The 26121-nt window shown below is 45.4% G+C and overlaps 1 protein-coding gene and 1 pseudogene across 1 annotated transcript in view; one reads left to right on the top strand and one right to left on the bottom strand.

Moving 5' to 3' along the window:
• Nucleotides 1-319: 319 nt before the first annotated feature.
• On the bottom strand, nucleotides 320-4332 carry LOC124475794 (annotated as a pseudogene).
• A 13970-nt stretch (nucleotides 4333-18302) lies between these two features.
• LOC124475784 overlaps nucleotides 18303-26121 on the top strand; it is a 96138-nt gene continuing 88319 nt past the window's right edge. Inside the window, exons 1-2 of the mRNA XM_047032600.1 lie at nucleotides 18303-18699; nucleotides 19304-19507. Coding sequence (XP_046888556.1) covers nucleotides 19388-19507 — 120 coding nt within the window. The 5' untranslated portion in view covers nucleotides 18303-18699; nucleotides 19304-19387. The remainder of the gene's footprint in view (nucleotides 18700-19303; nucleotides 19508-26121) is intronic.

Below are 26121 nucleotides of genomic sequence, written 5' to 3'. Positions count from 1 at the left end.
GCGTTGTGGCCTGTCCCAGGAGCTGCGTATTCCTTCCGGCCACCTCTGAAAATAAAAATAAATAAATAATAGATGTGGTAACCCGAGGGCAATAATGCACGCACACTTGTACTTAGTTTTGGGTCTTTACTGAAAACCAATGCTCACAGCATGGTGACCAAAACGTACATGAGACCTGCAGGTCGCGCCAAAAACAATACCCCCCCCCCCCCCCGGCGGTGTACGCAGGTGTCGTTCCAAAGGTTCCGGGGTGAAACACTAACTCAGTATATAACACTTCTCCCCCTTTAAGTAAACACTTATTATACGGTTACCCAAACAAACTGAAATTGCATGTATGTCCCCTTATAAAGTACAGAAACTATATTGCACTAAATTAACTTAAATTCACATTCCAACTTTAGAATTCTAACAACAGGCAATCAACAACATCCGGTAATGCACAACAGTTTTGTTAGTTTACCAGCTCAGTCTCTCTGGAGGCTTGTGTTGCCTCTCTGACCTTCTTGGTGCAACAGGAGAGTCCACAGACTGGGTAACAGACTGTGCTGTACTGGGAGGAATTGGGGTAGCGGCAGGGGCAGGTGAGGTAGTTTGCTCAGACAGTCCATCAATGCACACAGGTGCAACAGAGTCCATAGAGCTACTCACACCGTCCTTGTGTGAAACACTCTGAGACCCCTTCTCCTCTGCATCAGTGCGGACACGCACGTGATCTTGGTGCCTGCGAACCTGCCTGCCGTCCAACAAGTCAACCACAAAAGAAACTGGACCAGACTGGCGGTGAATAACCCCTGGCAGCCACTTTGAGCCGCTGGCAAAGTTCTTGACATACACACAGTCCCCCTGCCATAAAAGCCGCTCCTTTGCATGTTGGTCCCGTCTCACTTTTTGGTTCTCCTGTGATCGGGCAACTTTTGCTCCTACATACGGGCGAAGGAGGTCCAGATGAGATTTGGGCTTTCTCCCTAGCAACATCTCTGCTGGAGGCAAACCAGTGGTTGTGTGTGGAGTAATCCGATACTGGAATAAGAAACGTGCCAGCTTAGTCTCCAGCGTGTGCCCTGTCATTTTCCGCAGTCCCTCTTTCAGTGTCTCAACAGCACGCTCTGCTAAACCGTTGGAAGCAGGATGGTATGGTGCAGTCAGGATATGTCGGATTCCATTTTTCTCCACAAACTCTTTGAAAACTTCACTTGTGAAAGTGGGCCCGTTGTCACTGACAACCGTATCTGGTAGCCCGTGGGTGGCAAAGATGCTTCTGAGCGTGTCAGTGTCCACTTTGAATGAGCGTCCATCAGCACCAGGAACATGTGGCCCATAAACGGACCAGCGAAATCCAGGTGGAGCCTGGACCAAGGGGCGTGCCGGCCACTCCCATGGGTGGAGAGGCGCAGGTGCGGGCATCTTCTGGTTACTTTGACACTGTGAACATGCTTTTACCTTTTCTTCCAAAGCACCGTCCATCCCAGGCCACCACACAAACGACCTGGCGAGGCTCTTCATCCTCGACACCCCGGGGTGAGCTTCATGCAGCACTTCCATTATCTGAGCCCGTCCCGCAGGTGGAATAATCACCCTGGAGCCCCAGAGGATACAGCCATCCAGCGCACTTAGCTCCAGCTGACGCTTGACAGAGGGCTTGAGCTCCTCCTGCTCCACTGATACTGGCCAGCCCTGCAATAGCCATCTCTTTACTTGTGACAGCACCGGGTCTCTTTCAGTCCACTGTTTGATTTGCTTTGCTGTCACCGGAGAGTCAGACAGTCTGTATAACAAAAACACAGTCTCCGGAAGTAGGTTAGTTTGGCTTGGTGACTCTAGGAGGGGAAGACGGCTGAATGCGTCTGCATTTGCATTTTCACTTCCTGCTTTATACACAATGTGATACCGATACGCTGACAAAGTTAATGCCCAGCGCTGCACTCTTGCTGACGCCATGGGTGAAATACCCTTAGTCTCACTAAACAGGCCCAGCAAGGGCTTATGGTCGGTAAAAATGGTAAATGGGCGACCATACAGGTACTGGTGGAACCGTTTCACAGCAAAAACTACCGCTAGCCCCTCTTTCTCTAGCTGAGAGTAACCCTTTTCTGCTGATGTGAGAGTGCGAGACACGTACCCAATAGGTTTTTCATCTCCGTCCTCCATACAGTGCGATAGGACTGCCCCCACGCCGTAGGGCGATGCATCACAGGATAAGACAACGTCTTTGTCCGGGTCAAAGTGCACGAGTAGTGTTGCTGAGTGCAATAGTTCTTTTACCTGCTGGAAAGCTGTCTCTTGAGCTTGCTGCCAATTCCAGGAACAGTCTTTGTGCAGCAGCTGATAGAGGGGGGCAAGCACAGTGGAGAGCTCAGGCAAGAACTTCCCGTAATATTTCACTAAGCCCAAAAACGACCTGAGCTCAGCCACATTCTTTGGAGAAGGAGCTTCCTTTATCGCCCTCACCTTCTCTGTCATGGGGGAAAGACCCTGAGCGGAAATCCTGTGACCCAGGTATGTGACACTTGAAACCTGAAAAACACATTTACTGCGTTTTAAACGCAGCCCGGCCTCCTTCATTCTCTTAAGCACCTGGTCGAGGTTCTGCAGATGCTCCTCTTCCGTTTTACCTGTCACCAAAATGTCGTCTAGGTAGACAGCGACATGGGGAATGTTCTGCAGGAGGTTGTCCATGGTGCGCTGAAAAATGGCTGGGCTGGACGCGACGCCGAAAACCAGGCGGTTGTACTTAAACAGTCCCTTGTGGGTGTTGATGGTCACATATTGTTTAGAGTCCTCATCCAGCAACAGCTGTTGGTACGCGTGACTCATGTCCAGGTTTGTAAACGTTTGTCCTCCTGCCAGTGTGGCGAACAAATCCTCAACTCGTGGCAGGGGATACGTGTCAAGTTGTGAGGCTTGGTTAATTGTCATTTTGTAATCCCCACATATCCGCACCGCACCATCCTCTTTCAGCACAGGCACAATCGGGGCTGCCCAGTCAGAGAACTCCACAGGTTCAATAACACCTGACCGCTGCAGCCTGTCCAACTCTGCTTCCACCTTAGCCTTCATGGCGTATGGCACCGTGCGTGGTTTACAAAAGCGTGGTTTTGCGTTGGGGTCCACGGTTAACTTCACTGTTGTGCCGCGGAGGGTGCCAAGCTCATCCTTAAAAACCTCTGCATACTTTGATAGGATGTCTCCAACCACTCTCATGTGCATGATTTCCCCCCAATTGAGGCAGATTTTCTTTAGGAGGTCCCTTCCCATCAGACTAGGTCCCTCCCCGTCTACCACTAACAGCTTCACTTTAGCTGACTGGCCTTCATACATCACGTCTACTTCTATAGCTCCCAGTAGAGGAATGCACTCACCGGTGTATTGTCTCAGTCTGATGTTAGTCTTCCTTAAAGCAGGCACTTTTCCAGAGCACCACAACCTGGAGTAGGTGGCTTGACTTATTACCGAAACTGAGGCACCCGTGTCCACCTCCATCGTCAGCTGTTTTCCGTTTAATTGTAGCGTTGCACAGATAGGGTCTGCCCGGGGTTCACTCCGGTCCATATTAAACATGTTAAATGAACAGTGCTCCTCCGGCTCTTCACTTTGCACATGATGCGTTGTCATTTGGGGTTTTGACTCTTCCCACTCCTTTTTCCATGTCTTTTTAGAAACTCTGCACTTCTTGGCTATGTGCCCTTTTTTCTGGCAGTTATGGCACGCGGCATCTTTAAACCCACAGTCATTAGCAAGATGCGCTCCCCCACAACGGTAACACTCAACTGACTTCATCGGCTTGCCTCTCCCTGCATTAAACAGACGGTTAACGGCGCCCTGTGGCACACTGGCGTTAGCTGCTTGAACGTCTTTAGAGTTGATAGCTGCCGTTTCCATTGCATGAGCAATCTCCAACGCTTTCTTGAAAGTTAGCGTGACTTCACCTAGCAATCGGCGCTGAATGCTGTCATTGTTGACAATACGTTGACAATATTCCGACAGTTGTCTCAGCTACGCCACGAATGCAGCAACTGAAACTCCAGCTTTGCGTGAATGTGTGTGGAACTTGAAGCGCTGAACAATCACTGACGGCCTGGGGTTGTGATGCTCTTGCACTAGCTTCACCAAGTCTTCGAATGACAATTCGCCTGGCTTCCGTGGCGTTGCCAAATTGCGTATCAACTTGTACGTCTTGGCACCGCACGCACTGAGGAGAATCGATCTTTTCCTTTCGACCTCCTTAATGTTATTCGCCAGGAAAAAGTGCTCCAGTCTCTCGACATATTCAATCCAGTCACCATCCAGCTCGACGAATTCACTGAGCGTGCCGACCGTGGCAGTAGCCATGCTGCAAGCTAAAAGTCACACGGAACTTCGTCTTTGACACTAACGTTACTCCGTCATCTATGTTTTAATCCTCGTCGCCAAAAGTGTGGTAACCTGAGGGCAATAATGCACGCACACTTGTACTTAGTTTTGGGTCTTTACTGAAAACCAATGCTCACAGCATGGTGACCAAAACGTACATGAGACCTGCAGGTCGCGCCAAAAACAATACCCCCCCCCCGGCGGTGTACGCAGGTGTCGTTCCAAAGGTTCCGGGGTGCAACACTAACTCAGTATATAACAATAGTGAATTTAAACAGCTGCATAATTTCATGTAGACTTAGATTTTAAAAATCGCCACCCAAAACATTTCATAAAGTAGACTTATTCACTTCCAATCGATAAGCCCATGGGCAACGAGAGTGGAAGTTACAAGGGGGAGGGGGGTATGTCTAGCCTGGCTCTGCCCTCCTACATACTTCCGCTCAATTTGGATTTTGCTTCTGTACTAGGTCTGGGATGTCGGTTCTGAAGTCGGTTTCCAGAAAAAAAAAATGTGTTGGTCCAATCAGCGAACAGAGGGAGTGGCTGAGAACATTGACGTTAATGTCGTGCACTTGTTTGAGTAGTTCAGTAATGACGGCGGAGAAAGATGCGAGCGAAACTATTCTGCGGTTGTGGCAACGCTGCCGAATATAGGTTAAAGCCGGAGCAAGAACATTCCTTGCTGAGTTTTGTTGGTGGCCATGATGTTGTGGCCCTCCTCCCCACAGGGTTCGGGAAAAGTTTGATTTTCCAGCTACAGCAGCTAGCTCCGTTACAGTAGTGGTAAAGGAGTTGGCTAAGGCGAACGCTTGCGATTGGCTATGGCAAATCAGAGTGGCTCTGGGTGGATCCAATAGTTTTAAACTTCAACAGAGGACCCGCCTTCAAGGAAGTTAACGTTTGTCAATCGAGACATCCCAGACCTAGCCTGACGTTGTCATACTCATCATTCTAGTCAGAATATGAGTCTGAGAACTCTCTGTTGGGCTTTGACTACCAGGCGTGTTTCAAACGAGCCTGGAAAACAAATGCCTCTTCGCTCAATTGGATAGATCTACAACCAATCAGAGCAACAGAGTATGTGACGTATGTTAAGCGCCGCATGGTTGTTGTCAACAGAACTAAACTGAGAGGCAGCTAAATCTTTACTGACTAAACTGCAAGTAGACTTGAAGTATGCTTGAAGAATGAATACAAACGATTTTTGCCGGTGTTGTAAAATTCATTTAAGGGTAGGGGGAGTACTTGTTCACACGGTCAACCTTCTTGTGCGAAACAATAAAGGGCAATGCATATACGAACAAGTTCTCCGTTTAGGATTACAACTCCACAAAAGAAAAGGAGAAACCACAATGGCCACTGGGTTTTCATTGTGTCCCATCTTCTTCGCAACCATCGGGGCCAGCTGATAAATTAAACTTTTAGCGAATCCCGTAGGAAGGACGGCAAAAACATATTTTCCATCGACAAATACCTTGATTGCGTCTCTTTGTTCCTCTTTCAAAATTAATGCATTGTCGATGTCTTCTAAAACAGACTCGATGGCAGAATCATAACATCCCAGATCTCCAGCGGTAGCCATGTTTGTTCAAAACGAATTCAACTTAAGCGTTCTGTAGTTGGTCCCCAATACGAGACCCTCCAGACCCAACTTCCCGACCAAATTTCTTTTTGGGCGGGGAGAAGTTGGGCTGGCAGCCAGGCTATCCCAGACCCTCTGTACAAATGAAATGTACGAGGGTCTGGATAGGACCAGGCTAGGGTATGCCCCCTACTCTGTTTACTCTGCGGTAGCTACTGCACGCGACCGCCACCTGAACCTGCATTTTCTTACACTTAAGAGACGGTCACGGTTGTTTTATTCTGTGCCGATAAAAAACTGCTTTGACGTTGTCAGAAAAGGTGAGTTTTAAGTTGTAGAAATGTATAACAAACGAACAATCATCATCAAGTTTTATGAAATCAATTAAAATCTTAATAAATCCAGGCCCAGTTTGCCACGTTTATCCTAAATAATCAGACGGCTTCAGCAGAATTACGAACAAAATACTCTATTATTACCCTGTAGTTACCTTTCTCGGTAACAGTCCACGTCTAATGAGAATATTAGATAGTACTTTCCAATAAAATACCTTTTCAGATACATTTATCGATGATGGCCTCATTTACTTGGCTGGTATACCTACCTCCGCGGGAAGAATTGTCCTCTACTATCATGGTAAATCTTCTTGGATACTGGGTATGTTCTTGGACTATTTACTCCGTAAGTAATCTGAAACTGGACTGTAAAAGGAAGCCGTTTTTGTTTGTTGGTGTTACAGGTTCTTACCATATCCTTTGTAAGCGAATACCACTTTCTCAACGTTACCCTTAGTATGAACTTGTACTACACGTTCCAAGGCGACACTAGGTAAAACATGGCTATATACTCAGTAAGTGATCTGAAACTGGACTGTAAAAGGAAGCCGTGTTCGTTTCCATGGTGTTACCAGGCTCTTACCATATCCTTTTCAACTGTTTATTCCCATGCAATAAACACAAACTTGGATTATGTTACTAAGAAAAACATGACACTTCCTTCTGTAAATTGTAACATTATTTTAAATTAAAGCACTGTTTCCATGGCATGACATGAACAAATACAAAGGTTAAATCACAATTTCCCCAATGATTGCAGTCCAAGCTATGTGCACTTGTCGACATTTATTTTTCGGCCGAGGGTCATGCTCCTGGTGCATCAAACACGGTGGATATCATCCTCTGGACTGTGAACTACAAGACAGATCATAAAAAGAAAATATACATGTTAGCAACGTGGACGAGCAACCAGGCAATGTCGACTGCTACAGTAATATAATAAATATTGTTGTAAAGCCACTTGTGCTAGCTAGCACTAGAGCTAGCTGTCAAGCAATGTGCTAACATTAGCTATAGCCTAACTTTCATCATTTAATATTCATTGCTATACTTTTGCTCGACAAATAAATGATCTAATTAGGCTGTGTGTTATTTTGTGACTTACCTAGTAATGCAAGACTGCTGCTGGAGTTAGCTCACAAAACCAACCAACTGTTGAAACCACTCATGATGACAGAAACCTTTCAGAATAAAACCCGGAACTTCCATATATTAGTTGGCAGGTGATTGGATGAACCATCGGTCTATCATTGTCCATTACCTGCCACCTTGGTACCAATTGGTAATACCCAATAATACAGAAAACATACCCAGTAATGACCAGCACGTTAGTATTTAGTTAATGGGTAAATACTTTGAATTAGCTAGGCAGGACTCTAGAGGTAGCATAAATCTGCCCTGTATGGATTAGAAGGCTACCGGATCATCAAAATACCAGAATATCTCTGATCTGTCTGGAGGTATGTCAGGAGATACCCCGGATAGTGGCCAGTGAACAGCAGGCTGCTGACACACACACCTTGTTTCCTTCCGACTAGATAACATATCCCCGTGTTCCAGCATAGCCGACTTTGTGCTGCCTTTGTGTACATCCTGGGCGAAATGATGATGGGCCGCTAGAGTGTCAGCGCTGCTCTAGTGGTAGCACTGGGTCTGGACGGGACGTGCAAGTGGGATGGTTCATCAGATGGTATGCACGTAGACCGTTCATCAGATGGTATGCAACATGACGGATGTGCACACATAGCCTTAGTCATCGTTAATTATAGCATGACCTGGGTATCCTGAAAACACCTTGTTTTTCGTCACTAGTAAATAGTGGGATGTCATGTGGTCCTCCTGTGGCTCCGGAGGAGAGACGCTCCGCTCTACAAATAGTATAAACTGGCAGAGCGCTGGTGTTTTGGGGGATTTAACTCGTTGCTCCCTGCCTCATATCATGCATGTTGCAGTGAAGGCAGGGAGTGCTTACCAATGTACATCCATTCCGCCATTGTTAAACCTTTTCTCATGTATATGAATGCATGGTGAAAAAATCACATGAGTGTCTTCTGAACTGATGTACTCACTGTATGAATAGTTTTAAAAATGTGACCTTAGTATTGAAAAAAGGGCCTAGTAATAGTAATCAAGCTGTCCCACCCACATTTGAAAACATACCAAGGCCCCTGCTTCCAGGGCATCATCCAGCCATACGTACTGAGAGAAGGAAAGATGGGTCGCTTCCATGCTCCACAGAGGTGGAATGACCTCCCTGCTCAACCACGCACCTCTCCCTCACCATAGTCCTTCTGCTTTATTATGCTGTCTAACTATTTAGGGAAAACTTGGATATCAACACTGTGAATCAGAAGTCTGAACTGTAGAGAAGGGATGGAATGGAGGAGGATAAATTGAAGACTGAATGAATCAGGAAAGAGTACAGTGTACAGAGTACTCTCTCTTTCGCTGTCTCTTTCTCTGTCTCTCTCTTTTAATAAAACTTTTTTTAAACAGTGGTGATTACATTGACAGAGCTTTACTAAAACAAACAACAAAATTACCCTGACGATCACATGCAGATGAGTGGGATGAGGAGGTTACATTTGAATAACCTCTCAAAGTCAAGACTAAGGAGATGATTGTGGACTATAGGAGGCAGCAAGAGGAGAAGCTAGCACCCCATACACATCAACGGATCCGAAGTGGAAAAGGTGCTACTTCAGGAGGGTCAGCCCTATGTTCCCACAGCCCTATGTTCCAACATTTCTAAGGATTTTTTTTTCACTGACAAGTGAAAGGGACCGCAAGGCCCTACGTAGTGTTGTCCGGTCTGCTGAGTTCATCATTGGTAGGAAGCTCCCTGCCCTACAGGACACCTACCACACACGATGCCTCAGGAAATCTGGCAGGATTCTAAGAGACTGTTAACACCCATTCTTCAGTCTTTTTACCCCGTTGCCTTCCACACGCAGACTGGACTACAGTTCCTTTCCAAGGGTCATCAGGCTTCTGAATGAACATCGATATGGACATTGATACACTGTCGACACTCGCACTAGTCACTTTAAACATTGTCACTTCAGCTACTGGTTTCATTTTCAGCTACTGGTTGCACTTTCAGCTACTGGTCGCAGAATCAGCAATATTGCACTAATTGTACCCTACTTGTCTCTAGGTTAGTATAGGGTCAGTATAGGTTATAAGTTTAGTATTGGATATTATGTGTATTACAGATTTAGTATACTGTATTGTTTATTATTTATATATTTAGGAGGTTTAGTAAATTATGTTAGCTTATCATAGGTGTAACCTATGTTCTGAGGACTTATATGTCATCTTATGCCAGTTTGCTTTGCGTTGTCTTGTCCAAAGAATTTCAGTGCCCAGTCTGGCCCTGTGTTGTTCTGTGAATCTGACAATAAAATACTTGAACTTGAATATGGGTACCACTAGCTGTCCTTGTCAGTTGAAGTGTGTATGGCGGATCTCTGTCTGTGTGTGTGTGTGTGTGTGTGTATATGTCTATCAGAATCAGAATCAGAATTGGTGTTTATTCGCCATGAAAGTATGCACAGACAAGGAATTTACTTTGGCAGGAGAGCCTACCCAGGCAGCCATTGACGGCGCCAACTAGAAAAGTCACAGCATAACATGAGGAGAAAGGAGAGAAAAAGGCAACCCCCAGACAATGCTCCTAGAGGAGTACAGTATGGGAACAGGCAAAAACCTCAGCACATAAGCCCAACATTTACACAGACACTTGCAACGGGGAGTGGGGGGGGGGGGGTAGACAAGCAGCATCTGGACCTGCAGCCATGGTAGGCGCTGGACACAGACCCACCAGCTACCCAGGGGAAACAAGCAGTCGAAGGCATTGGATGGGGGTGGGGGGGTGGTGATATCTGTAGTAGGTGAAAGTCAATGTGTGAGTAGGTCTGGGTTGACGCCCTCGACATCTAACCCATAGCTAAATCCCAGGTATCAGCCAAGGTTTTCTGGGAAGGAATTTCATTTCAGAAGCTCTCATCACAGACATGGGCTAGGAGGCCCTGTACTTCAGATTCCAATAACCACTGTGTGTGTGTGTGTGCGAGAGAAAGAGAGAGAGAGAGAGGGAGTGGAAGCTTTGTGAGAAATGATGATTTAAACATTAACGAATTGCGCAAAACACAAGTTGTTGACGGTTGAACTAAAACGCCTTCACAACATTAACAAAGAGATGTAAAATGTAGCCTTGTTGAGATGTGGAACAAGAGCTTCAACTCAGCATTGTAACTTGATGTATGGCTAAGTTCTTAGGAGCGGGGTCTTGTTTATACAAAACTGTAGACCTTTTCGATGGCTCTGAATTCTCAATAATGTCATTCCATCTAAAACACTACAATGCTCTTAATCAATAGAGGTTTTCTTCCAGATCCTTGGACCACTAACAATATTTACACGTTCAATTCCCCAAAAAATCACAGTGAAATCTTTGCATGTTTTATTGATTAAAAACAGCATTTGACATGGAGTATTCTTCTCACAAACAAGAAGGCACAGAGAGAGGGCTGTGTTAGAGAAGTAAGAGAGCCGGAGAAGAGTGGACAGGATATATTGCTCTGTGCTGCCCCTAACAGTCCTCACTCTCACACACACTTGTACACAGTACCTACTTTATTCTACTAGGTTTGTCCTAGGGTGACTATATTGAGTTAGAAAGTTGAGGCCAGCTATAAATCATTACAGGTCTCTACTGGAGACCTGGACACCTGATCACTTTAAATCACTGCTGATGGATCCAGTCAAGAACCTTATCAATCACATACACCTACAAACATTCTCTCTCTATCTCACACACACACTCAATTTCAAATGCGTACATGCCCTTTCTTGTGCACACACACAACAACTTGCACACTCACTAGTGCACACGTACAAATGTATGCTAATACACACACACATGCTTGCACAAACAGTTATTCAGCTTAGACGCACATGAACGCACAAGAACATACTCATTCACTTAAATGCATCACTAAAGGTTAATTAGTGTGTGCTGGGGAATGGGAGTCAAGTATTAAGAGGTAGGGGTCAATGTGAGGCTGGTTTAATCTGGTTTGTTCAATGCTGAAAGGCTGAGCTTGCTAACTGGAGAAAGGCAGAGAGAAACCACTTCGAGAAGGCTACCTCCATATTTCCTCCATTACTTCTCCTCCATCCCTCCTCCTCCATCTTTCCTCCTCTATCTCTCCTCCCAGGGACAAACACAGAAACAAAACCATCAACTTCCCAGGAACAATTGGGACATTTGTTAGTGCCGGTGATATACATGCCTTTTCTCTTTTTATGTCTGTGTCTCACTCTATCTCTCTACTCTCTGTGGCTGGGTGGGAAGACAGAGCTCTCCCTCTCTCTCCCTTCCTTTCTCTCTCTACTTCCTCCTCTTCCTTCCATCCTATGTAATGTATGGCTGACCTTCAGTGAAAATGTGCTGCCCGCTGCCAAGAAACACCTCAACTGCCTCCGTGATTCACGTGACCTCACTTACTCTGACCATGGGAGCAAGGGCACTGGAGTGGCAGGTTGCCAAAGCGATTGCATACCCCCGATCCCCTCGGATCGGCTGAGACGCCAAGGTTTGGTTTCCATTGGTGTCCTGAAGTGGCCTCTGGCAGAGAACCTGCCTCCAAACTCTTCACATTCTTCAATGATGCTTTCAGAGGTCCCCACTGATCTGGCACTGTGTATCAGCCTGTGTACAGACAATTCATCAAATGCCTTACCAGAGAAGGGAACACTTTGGATCACTGCTACTCTACAATCAGTAAAGCATACCATGCGGTTCACCGAGCAGCACTGGGTCACTCAGACCACGCCATGGTCCACCTGATTCCTGCATACAGGCAGAAGCTAAAGCGCTGTAAGCCTGTTGTGAGGACATCAAAACAGTGGACCAGTGAGGCTATGGAGGATCTGCGGGTGTGCTTGGACTCTACTGACTGGGACATGTTCATGACTTCAGCTCTGCCTTCAATACCATCATCCCAGCCCTGCTTCAGGACAAGCTCTCCCAGCTGAACGTGCCTGATTCAACCTGCAGGTGGATCACAGACTTTCTGTCTGACAGGAAGCAGTGCGTTAAGCTGGAAACACTAGTCTCTGACTCCCGGTCCATCAGCACCGGATCACCTCAGGGCTGCGTCCAATCTCCTCTGCTCTTCTTCCTGTACACCAACAGCTACACCTCCAGTCATCCGTCCGTCAAACTCCTGAAGTTTGCGGATGACACCACCCTTGTAGGGCTCATCTCCGGTGGAGACGAGTCTGATTATAGGTGGGAAGTGCCCAACCTGGTGACCTGGTGCAGCCAGAACAACCTAGAGCTCAATGCTCTGAAGACAGTGGAGATGGTTGTAGACTTCAGGAACAATACAGCCCCACTCACCCCCATCACCCTTTGTGACTCCCCAGTCAACCCTGTGGAGTCCTTTTGCTTCCTGGGCACTATCCTCTCCCAGGACCTCAAGTGGGAACTGAACATCGGCTGCCAAAGACTATGATGATGCACTTCTACTCAGCCATCATTGAGTCCATCCTCACCTCCTCCATCACCATCTGGCACGCTGCTACCACTGCCAAGGACAAGAGCAGGCAGCAGCGTGTCATCCGCTCTGCTGAGAAGGTGATTGGCTGCAATCTGCCTACCCTTGAGGACCTGCACACCTCGAGGACCCTGAGGCGAGCGAGGAAGATTGTGGCCGACTCCTCCCACCCTGGACACTCCCTGTTTCAGTCACTCCCCTCCGGCAGAGGAATTGCTTTTTTGCACTGCATCTTACAATTGCATCTTGCGCCATTTGTATTTGTTGTATGTTTTGTAATATTTGTGTCTATATTGTAAAAACGTTTTTATATTATATGTTATTGTACATTTTACTTAATTTTAATTCCACTTAGTTACTGCTAGTTATGTACCCTTAGAAACAGTTAGTCCTCATATTTAAATTTAAGATTCCTATATGTTTAATTTATGCACCTTCCTACCAAAGCTAATTCATTGTCTGTGCAGACTTTCATGGCGAATAAAACCCCATTCTGATTCTGATTGAAAACGATGATAGCTTTCCGATAAAGTAACAAAAATCTAATTGGATAAAGTAGGGTGCTCCCCCCCCCCCTCCCACCCTATCACACAGATGAAACAGAGCCTTTTAGTGAGGGCCAGTGTTGGGTGTTGGAGGAGGTTGTGTGTTGGATTCTCCTTGCCTGTATCATTGCAAGCCCACTAACTAGCACAGCTTTCAAAGAGCTACAGTTGACACAGCGCTAATGTCTGGGAGAGTTTAATGGGTTGAGCTGTGGAGTGTGTTTCCCTGGAGGCAAATGAAGGATCTTATCAACAGCTGCATCTCTAGATGAATAAGGAGGTAGTGATCATCACAGAGAGAAGCACACCTCGCACCTGGCCCTGGCACCCACCTTGTGTGACCTCAGTAAACGCCAGTGCTAACAGCTATACCCACACTCAGTTGAACAGAGAATTATTAATTTTCCACATTAAGGTTTCGGGAACATGTTTGTTATCAGCAAAGAAAAGTGCTTCCCAGTTGAAAACTGGGGGAGTTTGAATTGGGTCTCATTTGAGGTTGTTCTTACAGACACATGTACACACATGCTTACAGAGGCACACACACATGCACACACACACATACACGTTGTGTCATCTGGTCCAGGGCGTTGTGTATTCCTGAAGTGGTTCCAGCTCTGTGCAACATTACTTTCATCTCCAGCTGAATTTATGTTGATTGGGGGGTTAGATGAGGGCGGGGGAGGGGGTTCTGGGGGAATGGGGGGTGGGCTGAGGTGGGAGGGGAGGGGGTGGGACTGAGGGGAGGAGACGGGAGGAGGGAGAGATATGGGGAATGAATTGCTGTCCTAGTGCATTAAAGCTACATTTTGTCTCCCGATGTCTACTGTGCAGTAATCTGGCAGAGGGTGCATGCACGTACACATACATGCAAACATGTGCACGCAAACACACACACGTAAACGCACACACGGTGCAACTACACACACTTACATCACACCCACACTCAGCTACAAACACACACGCAACCACACGCACATACATCAAACCCACACATACACACCCACAAAATTACACACACATACATCATTTATACAAGCTCAAATACACACCCACACATGCTGCATATATATGAGTTGAATGAGTTGCAGTGTCATTAATACTGTTAGGGCAGGAAGGTTCCTTAATGATCATCATCCTTTAGTACCTCTCACATGCTTCCTGTGTCACTGCAGGACGGGCCAGGTGACAGCAAGACACACATCACCTCATACCCTGTAAAGTTCCACACAAAAACCCTGAACACACTCCTGGTCACCACACCCTGAAGACACTCCTGGTCACCACACCGTGAATACACTCTGAACTCTGGTCACCACATCCTGAACATACTCCTGGTCACCACACCCTGAACAAACTCTGGTAACCACACCCAAATACACTCTGGTCACCACACCCTGAACAAACTCTGGTAACCACACCCAAATACACTCTGGTCACCACACCCTGAACACACTCTACACTCTGGTCACCACATCCTGAACATACTCTGGTTCCCACACCTTGAACACACTACATTTCTGGTTCCCACACCTTGAACACACTCGACACTGGTCAGAACACCATGAGCATCCGAAACTGGATAATATGAACTTGTTTGTATTTGTACTTGTGACGTACTGATTTGTATTTATACTTGTCATGTACTAGTCTGTATTTTCATGTCGTTCTCACACACCTTGCAATCATTATTCCTCTCCTATTTCTCTCTTTCTTTAATTATTTCACCCACACACTACCAAGCGCATTATCTTTCATTTTCCTCCTCTCACTCAAACACAACAGTAATAAATTGTGGTGCTGGTAATTACACAGAAGCCTCCAGTAAATTCTGCTTCTATTTCCATTTAGATTACAGGATATTTCATTCCTATCAGTCTAGAACAGGAGTGATGCCTGGCTTTGCCCATATGCAGAAACAACTGTGTTTATGGCATTTTTTATACATACACAGGCACACACATACATAAGCGCGCACACACAGACGCGCTCGCACACACACACCTCACACACAGTAAATCTTAACATTCCACATACAGTTTGTCCACACATGAATGCACATACACACATTCTGTATTAAGGTGGTAAATCCTAATATTGTCCATGCATACACACACACACGTATATTCTTGCACACAGCACACACACATTCACACTCAATTTACAAATGATTCTCATATCCTCACTCTCATTCTCTTACACAATACACATGCACACATGGAAGAAAAAACAATACGTGCGATGAATGCACATATTGTGTTAATTTGTGTCAGAAGATGATAATGTGAATAATCAGCTCCATTACCTGGAACTGTGTGACCCTTATCTGCTGAATTAACCATTACCACAATTTTAGGATACACAGACTGCCTTCCTCTATTTATCTCTCTTGCTCTTTTGCTTTCAATCTTGTTACCCCTCTCCTTGTAGTGTGAAGACCTTTACACCCCACCCTCCCTACACACTCACACACACAAACACACACACACACACACACACACACACACAGTTGCCCCTTCTGGATAATAAAACATTCAGAAGCGACCTCATCCCCTGCGCATAAAAGAGAGAAATATAAGACCAAAGCCTTACTGTAATATTTTAATGGTTCATAAGCAGAGAAGAGAATGCCAGAGGGAGGAACTGGAGAGAAAAGATACCAGTAAGAGCCTCTCTCTCTCCCCTCCCCTGCCTCCCCTACCTCCCGTTTTCTTTTTCTTTTTCTCTCTCTCTCTCTCTCTCTCTCCATCCCTCCCATTTCCTTTTTCCAATTCTCTCTCACACTCTCTCTCTCCCCCCTCCTCATTCCTCTCTCTCTTCTGTACAGCTGCATCATTTCCTTCAGTAATGAGTGCACCAGGCAGTGGCAGAGGCCAGTGAAAGGGGGAGTAGCGAACAAGAGCGTTTGAATATACACACACACAAAGGATGAACAGACTTACAGTAACAAGATATCTTCAAACCTGAGAGGTGTCAGTCTGCTAAATGCCTTACCGCTAGCTCACCTGTTACCCGACACCGCGCTCAACACATCAGAGTGCTATTAGGGTGCTGTTCACGTGGTACGCCAGGAAACACAGAAACAATGGTAGTTTGTCTGGGCCCAGGTTAACAACATGTGTGTTGAAATGTGATTAGAGACTGGGCTTCAAAGAAGGGGTTTACTATCTTAAGTTGTCAGCATGTGTTGTTGGATCTCCTGACTCCTGTCTATGAAGTGAGTGGTTGTCAACTCTGGCTGACTGTAGCAGATAAAGTCGTTACTTCTGGCATTGCTGTGCTCAGTCTCACTTTACGGTAGGACAGGGAGCACATTACCTGTAGTGGTGCTAAAGTTTGTGAGGAATACACTGATGCTTTTCACTAGGACTGTGGAAGATAATTTCCTCTGTGAAATTAGCTTCTTTCTTCGTTTTTCTTTGCGGAAGTGTGCTGCTCCCAACGTGAGGGGGGCTGTGACAAGACTGGCACATAGCAGGTTCCTTATTGACAGTGTATGCTTCTCAGAGTGTGTGTACATATACATATACAAACATGAACACCCCACCCCACACACACCAAGTTATCATCATCACAGCAGGGGTTGAGGATTGTGGAACACAGACAAATGATTTGAAAGTAGCACAGTTTTTACTCCCTCATCATTTGTCTGTGTTCCACAATTTGCTGTGCGACCAGCAAGGATGTGTGTGTGTGTGTGTGTGTGTTTTCGCATACCCTTATGCAGTCTTAGTCTCTTCAGCTGTATAAGTCATGGATGGACCGAGTATCATTTTGACTGTGCAATTCATCTGATCTGTGTCTCTGTGCTTTCTTCTACATGATTATGTGTCATTCATTTGATCTGTGTTGAAGGCCTACTGGATACACTGTTCGTCCTCTGCTTGACGCCTGTCAGGGTCTAGTACAAGCTGAAAAAAACAGCGAAGGCAGTAACACAGATAAAAACGCCCAGAAATGCAATCATGCGGCACCAAGGCTCTACGCGCGCGAAGCGGCAATGAATAGATCAATACATTTGAAATCGGAGGTGTCACGTCAGACCCAGGACTTCAGGCAGAAAAGCTAAGTAGGCCTAGTTCGATTACTAAAATTAATTAAATTAGAGGACATTTATTGTCCGCCACGTCAATATTGTTTTAAGTAGCCTAAATTCTAATTGACGCAAGAGTGGCAACTTTAGATTAATGACATTATTTACATTTAGTCATTTAGCAGACACTCTTATCCAGAGCGACTTACAGTAAGTACAGGGACATTCCCCCGAGGCAAGTAGGGTGAAGTGCCTTGCCCAAGGACACATCATCATTTGGCACAGTGGGGAATCGATCCGGCAACCTTCTGATTACTAGCCCGACTCCCTGACCGCTCAGCCATCTGACTCCCTCTATCTTATCCACGTGAAGCGAACAATATAGCCTAAACCAACAATGGCATGTTCTGAAAAATTGAGAGGTCCGTAACCTGGTCCAAACCTCAGCAACGCTAACGCAAAACAATGTCGTATTTAACACTCATTCTAATTAGTAAAGGCATGGCCATGTCATGACTTGTTGCTTTAAAAATTGATCTTGGATGAAGTACAAATACGATCCCATTTGAATCCCGTTCGCCATATGTCCGATCTTGTAGCCTACGAATTTTCCCACCTGCTGTGAGAATGTTTTATTAGTCCACACATGAGGAGTCGCATGTTGAGAACAGAGTCGGAGGTAATCAGCATGACGCCTCTAATTTGGCCGTCGCAGTAAGCGTGGACCTGTCGGGCAAAAGTGTGGAGAAAAACATAGTTCCTGGAAGATAACGCAGCCTGCATAACACAGAAGGGCTCTCAACTGCTGATTCTTATCTTACAACGACAAGCACTCGTGAACGCGCAAACGCACAAGGCAAGGAAAGGGAGGAAGAGAGGGTGAGGGAGTAAAAACGGTGCTACTTTATTTCAAATCACTCAGCGCATACAGTGGCTCTAGCGATGCCCAAGTCTCTGGAGTGGAGCTGTCTGCGTGCCTTTCATCCCGACAGATCTGCTCTACAGGAGACAGACACCAGCTTCAATAACTGACTTCTCGAGAGAACATGGGTCAAGCGAAGCTCACCAAGCCCCTCGCATTGGCCAACAGAAACGTTTTTATTCAGCATTTGGCAAATGCGACACATTACTTTCACTCACGCATCTTTTCCGATTATAACGGATACTTCCGCTGCTCCGTCTGTCTGCGCGCGAAGACGATGAATCAACTCTGCAATGCTGCTTTCGCTGGATGTACTGTCTCCTCACCACGGACAGGCACGAGCGGGTGATTTGAACACAGGTAATAATCCATTAAGATATTGCTGGGCATTTTAAGACTTAAAAGTATGTTGAAAGACATTGTTAAAATAAGATTTGATCCCTTCAGACAGACAGGAAGAAGGGGATCAGAAGAGAGAGAGACAGAGAGAAAGTCAAATAACGAGAGAGAGAGAGAGAGAGAGAGAGAGAAAGTCAAATAACAAGAAAAAGAGGATAGAGTAAGGGAACATTTCTTCTTTGTCAAGTAACGATTGAAGCACCTGCTAACCGCGTGTCTTTCTCTCCTCTCGGGCACTCCTCTTTGAACAACTCGCTCACCAAGTCTGTATGCTGCAGACACAAACACACAGACAGGCTGTGTTGTTGAGTGGGGACAGACGAAGGACAAGAGTGAGAGAAGAGAGAGAGAGAATAGGGGGGAGAAAAAGGGGAAACCCAAATTCTCTAGAGTCCAGCAATATCAGGCTTCAATCACAGCCTGTCATATGAGCGTGTCTCATCTTCAGTGCACCTCACATTTTGTGTATACAACTACAAAACAGTCGATGGTGAAAAAAGGATTTGGAAATGTGTGACAAAGCAGTGAGATAGAGACCTCGCACTCTCTCCTTCACCTTCGTCAGAGCCTTTCCAACGGAGTGCACCAGACGGGTCCCCAAGCCGACAGCCCCCTCAGCGTATGAGGGACTGGAGACCTGATTGACCAGATGGCGTGCAGCACGTGCTACTACCTGGTCATTAGCTCCACGCACCTGAGCAATGGACATTTCCGCCGTGTCAAGGGAGTGTTCCGAGGCCCCCTGTGTCCCGGAGCAGTTCAGTCACCGGTAATGTTTACAGCCCTTTGGCTACATAAATTTGTCTATAATGTTGTTTTTTCTGACGGTACTTAGTATTGGTAAGCATTGTAAAATTGGTTGTAAATGCAGACTGACACACTTCAGGCATGAACGGTAGATAACCACTGTTCCATTCTCCAGTGACCCCTTGCTCTTTCCTGTCCACATCAGACTGCAAGAGGAGGATGAGTCTCCTTTCCCAAAATAGCATTAATCACCTGAGGAGTGTGTGTGTGTTTGTGCATGGGTTTATAAAAAAAGGGCATATTTAAAAAAAGTTAGGGTTAGCTTGTGTGTGTGTTCATGGTTGCATAATCAGTGTGTGTGTGTGTGTGTGTGTGCATGCATGGGTGTCTAATGAGTGTGTGTGCCACATTGACATGGTGTCTCCCCGACCTTTAGCTGCAGCCAGGGGATCTTTTTAGCATCAGACTGGCATTTGGTGCACGTCCAGCAGTCAGGACTACAGGTGCTGCCAACCACACAAACTACAAGCAGGATTCATACCCAAATTACAATATATTCTGACGTTTGATCTTCTGGACCCTGTTTGAGTGTGTGTGTGTGTGTGTGTATGTGTGAGTGATGCTCAGAGGGCTTATAGTAATCACAGATTATTCATGAGCTCTTAATGTGAGACGGGACAAACTGGCAGAGCTGATGACAAGTTTGATGAGAGCGGAGCAGAGGAGCAGCTGGAGTGTGTGTGTGTGTGCATGTATGTATATGTGTGTGTGTGGTTATTCTACTCATTACCGGACTGTCATGTTCGTACTGATGTGCCTGTGTGATGAGTGAGAACAAGGTAGACTACAAGGAAATGTCTGACAGGCAGAGAGAGAACACACACAGTCCCTTACTCAGGAGATAATATATTATGCTACAATCTATGACTTCACATATTTAGCAGGAGGTTTCTTCAAACCCCAAATATCTTGCACTCCATGGTGTATTCCCCGTAGCTTTCACTTCATCCGCCATAAATCAGGATGTGGATGCTGTAAACGTCGTCAGAGGTTTGTCAACTTCTTCAGAAGTTTGAGCTTGTGTGTTTCTACACTTTTAATAAGTGAGTGGCAGGGACAGGGGTAGGAAAGGAGGAGTAGAGGTGGAGGGGATACAGGAGGAGTAGAGGGCAAAAAGGTGTGAGGAAGAGGAGTAGAGGTAAAGACTAGAGAGGAGAGGAGAAGTGAGAGGTGGTAGGAGAAAAGGCGAGGAGTAAAGATGGAGGGAGGTGAAGAGATAGGATGAGTAGAGGTGGAGGGGTAGAGGAGGGAGAAAAGAAGGTAGGAGAGTTGAGGTGGAGATGTTCCCTCCAAGCCAGAGGGATGCCTTCACATCTTAGGTACTTTCCTCTCTGTCTCTCTATTCCCCCCTCTCACTTTCTCTCTCCCTATCTCCCCCACGCTCTACATTAATGATACTAACAACAGCAGAGAGGATCTTTATTTCTCCGTCTCTTTAAAGTTAAAAGATCCTGTAAAGCAAATTCCATGATTTGCTTCTCTGTACATTATATACGTGTGAAATGAGTTCCTGAAAGCATAAGTAGGAAAACGTTGTTACACTGAAATGTGGAGTTAGACCGTTGAACAGTTTCTCTTCCGTTTTACATACTGGTCAGTGTTTTTTTTTTCATTCGAATTTGGATGGGTGGTAAACAACACATTTTTCTGTGGTGTGATGAACTTAAAACTCATTTTCAATTCCACTTTACAGGATCTTTAAGTATTTTCATTCTCTCCAGTCTAAGAGGATTTTATGTATGAAGTGTATTTATCTATTCATGACTTCTGTTATCATCCATATTTCACTGTTTTTGCAGGAATCTGATGAATCGTTTAATGTACAGTATAATAGCACAATGTTACAAGTGTGTCCGTGCGTGTTTTCCTGTCCGCGTTTGTGTGTGTGGGGGGGTGTTTCCGTTCCCGCATTTGTGTGTGAAAGTGTGTTGCTGTGTGCATTTGCAAGTGTGTATACGGGAGCGTGATTAACTTGTCAGTGAATCTGCAGGGAGCTGAACAGTGTTTATGTTAATGAGGTGGCATTTAAACATATGCCCTGAACAATTATCCTTGAAACCCGAATTTAACTACACACAAACACCATTGTCGCTAAGCAAGGAGTTCACTGCAAACACACAGCCATTATCATCAGACCAGGGAAACCAAGAGGAGCCGAGACAGTTTGTTTGCCAAGTCTTCTAATCAACCAGCGCATAAACAAAGGGAACATGTGCACCCCCACACACACACACACACACATGCACACACACACTATACCCCAAACACAAAGAGTTTAAGACAAGTTTCAGCTTGCAAGTATGTGCTGAATACAAAGCTCCTACCTCTGCTGTTTCTGCAGACCTCGGCAAACTGCCCCCCCTGATCACTACTAATGTTCGCCATTAAGGGTTTCATACCTTGTGAAACCCTCTCTCTCATGAGAGTTTGTGAGGGAGAGACAGAGAGATAGAAATTTAGATTTTTCACAGTAAAAATGTATTGTCATCAATTAATTGCAATTTTTTTGAAATCCTATCAATAGTTAATTTGTTTCCAATAGCTCTGACTATTTAAGCTGCTTGGTATGGCAGATTGCAAGTTAAGCTGCTTGGTATGGCAGATTGCAATATGGTGGAAGGCTATCACTGTCTCTCTCTTTCGGTCTCGATTCCTTTCTCTCTCCCTCTCTCTCACCTGGTCCATCCTGGTCATCTCTGCATGCTTCTATGTGAATCTGTGAATACAAAGTCAATGTAGAATATTTAGCTGTGTGTTTGGCTTCACAATATGCCATGCACATAATGGCACTCGCACAAGTTCACACATACAAATCCACAAGTTCACAGATAAGCACATTCAAATCCACCTTACTGTACACACTGTAGAGGAAATTAACACCACTAAACACACATTTCTGTATGTATGTATTCATTTAGCAGACGCTTTCATCCAAAGCGACTTCCAAGAGAGAGCTTTACAAAGTGCATAGGTCATTGATAATAACAACAAGATAGCCCCAAAAACATCGCGAGTAGCAAAAACATGAAGCACATATTGTGAACAACCAAAATAAGTGCCAAAGGGAAGAACTATAAGAGCATGTAGTTAATCAAGTTACAATTAAACAACATGAACATGAATAAGTGCTAGTGTACCTGTAGAAAAGCAAGCAACAGTAAAAACAATATATCACAGCGAGTACAAAAATGTAAATCAGTTACCACTTACCACAAGAGCAACAAGTCTCTAAGCAAGAGTCATTGTGATCCTTGAGGAAGCAGCTCAAATTAAACAGCTTCACAACCAATGTTCTCGGAAAGTTTTCCTTTTTTTACCCGATTTCTTCTTGAAACATCGAACCGCACAGTGTGCAAATTTTTTTCTATTAATACTGTAACACACACACACACACACACACACACACACACACACACACACACACACACACACACACACACACACAGAACCTCTAGTACAGAGCAGTAGGCGGATAAGCTGTCACTGGAGCCGTTAAAGAAATCCACTGTGTGTTGTTGCACGGCAGTGTGACACCTCAGACAACAAATCCAACAGCGATGCAGAGAAACAAATAGATCTGTGTCAAATAATCTGACCTTCTGATGGCATGTGTGTGTGTTTGTGTGTGTATGTGTGCTTGTTGTCACAGCCACGGCTGTGCTTTAGTGTTTTTTCCACATTTTCCACGTTTCTCTGTTCCCTGCTTTTCTGGGGGGTTCCTACGGTGGCCCTGAAGTGCAAACCACACCCCCTAATATGAGTACATCCCCCAAATGAAAATACTCCCCCCCAATACGAGTCAACTCCCCCCAAATCGGATGACTTGTTCACCTCCCCCCAATACAAAAACGTGCTCCCCCCCCAATACGAGTCAACTCCCCCCAAATCGGATGACTTGTTCACCTCCCCCCAATACAAAAACGCGCTCCCCCCCCAATACGAGTCAACTCCCCCCAAATCGGATGACTTGTTCACCTCCCCCCAATACAAAAACGCGCTCCCCCAAATGGAAAACGACATTACATTAACTCAAAAACACATTACATTAACTCTGAACGGAAAGGGTAGGTACTACACTTTAGCGCTGATTGGATGCAGTAGGCTAACTAACAAGAAATAAGAAATTGATCGACAGAAGTACAAAATGCAATAGCCTGGCAGAGTTAAGTGCACCAGAACATTTGTTTGGCTATCGAAGAATGTAGCAAATAGTATGCTACTTAGGCAAAAGTATTTCGTGTTAAATGTATAAATCGATAGCCAAACAACTATACTGGTCCACGTTACTCTGTCATTGTGGCATTTCATTCTTCTGTAGTGGACTAGTCTCTTCTGAAAAGTCCTGCTTCCTTCAACTGCGTTTTTAGCGTGCGCATAGGCTAGCCTACTTATATTGTGAAACGTTAACAGCAGATCTAGGATTATTTCATAGGAATGACCCTGATTAAAATAAAGAGTAGGCTAGTGTAATAACTCGGAATTGGCAACATTAATGTTTCCTCTTTCCTTCCAATCAAAACGATTAATTTCATGACAATGACAGAGTTACGTGGACTAGTTGTTTGGCTATCGATGTTTACGTTTAACACTGCAATTTATGCTTTTGCATACGTAGCCTATGCTACATGCTTCGATACCCAAATAAATGTCCTGGTGCACGTAACTCTATCAGGCTATTGCATTTTGTACTTCTGTCAATCAATTTCTTATTTCTTGTCAGTTAGCCTACTGCATCCAATCAGCGCTAAAGTGTAGTACCTACCCTTTCCGTTCAGAGTTAATGTAATGTGTTTTTGAGTTAATGTAATGTCGTTTTCCATTTGGGGGAGCGCGTTTTTGTATTGGGGGGAGGTGAACAAGTCATCCGATTTGGGGGGAGTTGACTCGTATTGGGGGGGGAGCGCGTTTTTGTATTGGGGGGAGGTGAACAAGTCATCCGATTTGGGGGGAGTTGACTCGTATTGGGGGGGAGTATTTTCATTTGGGGGAAGTATTCATATTAGGGGGTGTGGTTTGCACTTCAGGGCCACCGACTTGTATTGGGGGGGGAGCGCGTTTTTGTATTGGGGGGAGGTGAACAAGTCATCCGATTTGGGGGGAGTTGACTCGTATTGGGGGGGAGTATTTTCATTTGGGGGAAGTACTCATATTAGGGGGTGTGGTTTGCACTTCAGGGCCACCGTAGTTTCCTTTTAAAGGCCCCGTCCCAACATAACGTTCTGGTCAACGTTCTCATCTTTCATCTTCGAGCGTTCTAGGGCGAGGTGGACACATCTGGCGTGTGACTAACATGTGACTGTAATGCATGACTAGCGTGGGACTGACGCATGAGGAGCATGTAACAGCGACCAAGTAAGACACCCCTGAAAACTATTAACGTGTGATGACGGGTCACTGGCGCACGACGACGTGTGACGAAAACAAACGATGTAAACGACTTTGCTTTTCGACGAAAGCAAATGATGAATAACAGCCAAGTAAGGCTATCCAGCATTTTATTAAAGGTTGAAGAACGCTGGTTTCCATGAGAACTTTTGTGCATGTTCAAACCTTTTTTTTTGGACCAGCGTTCTCCGCCGAACACCGACAATTACCGACGATTACCAGTGTCACCAGCGTCCACACAACACTCTTATGGCACTATACCAGCGACCATGGACGATTACCAACGTGTCCTCTAACGTCATAGAACGTTGACCAAAATGTTATGGTGTGACGGGGCCTTAATTCTCTGTGTGTGTCTGTGGTGTGAGCGTGTCTTCCCTCCTTCTCACCCATGGTTCCTAGCTCCCCACACACCTGTCTTGTTTGTAATCACCAAGAAGTCGATCATTGTTGTCACCTTCACCTGTGTATAGGTTTGCTCCCCTTGTCAGACCTTGTCTGATTATAAGTCCTGGTGGTCTGTGTTCCCTGTCTATGTGAGCAGTCTGTGTTCCCTACCTGTTTCCAGTGGACGTTTCCTAGTTTTTGATATTTTTGAGTTGGTTGGAAATGTGAGTTATTTGATCCGTCTGTCTGCCATCTCCTGTAATTGGGTCCATAAGCTCTGCTCACTCGTGACACGTAAGTGTGTGTTCATGCGTGTGTGGGTCTGTGCCTGTGTGTGTAGGTACATACCATTGGCTGTTAGACCATGTTTATTGAAGCCACATCAATCCGAGTTTGGCTTCTCTACTGGCTGTACATTGATCTCAATGTGTTGGAGGCAGTTCTCTGATTTAAATACTGTTCCCTCTTGAGAAGGCAGTAAGTGCACAGAAGAATAGATCCACAAAAAGAAGGCAATGAGAGAGAGAAATAGACTGAAAAAGGGAGGGAAAGAGAGAGTGGGGCTAGTTAGGCCTCCTCTGTTTTATAGACACACCCATAGACACACCCAGTTATTCACAGGGGACAGAGCAAACATACTGTACACCAGAGGCGGCTAGTATAAATGGACTAACAGGGCTAAGCCCTCCCTATCTTTAACAAGTGGAGAACATTATTGTTATTTTATTATTATTATTTTTAAATGGGCTTGTTTTTTCCACCCAAAACGCATTAGCTACCATGCATCATTCGGTGTGGCTGTGG

Source organism: Hypomesus transpacificus, chromosome 2 (assembly GCF_021917145.1).
Source record: "Hypomesus transpacificus isolate Combined female chromosome 2, fHypTra1, whole genome shotgun sequence".
In the NCBI taxonomy this organism is placed as follows: domain Eukaryota; kingdom Metazoa; phylum Chordata; class Actinopteri; order Osmeriformes; family Osmeridae; genus Hypomesus; species Hypomesus transpacificus.
This window is presented reverse-complemented; position numbering and strand designations above follow the sequence as displayed.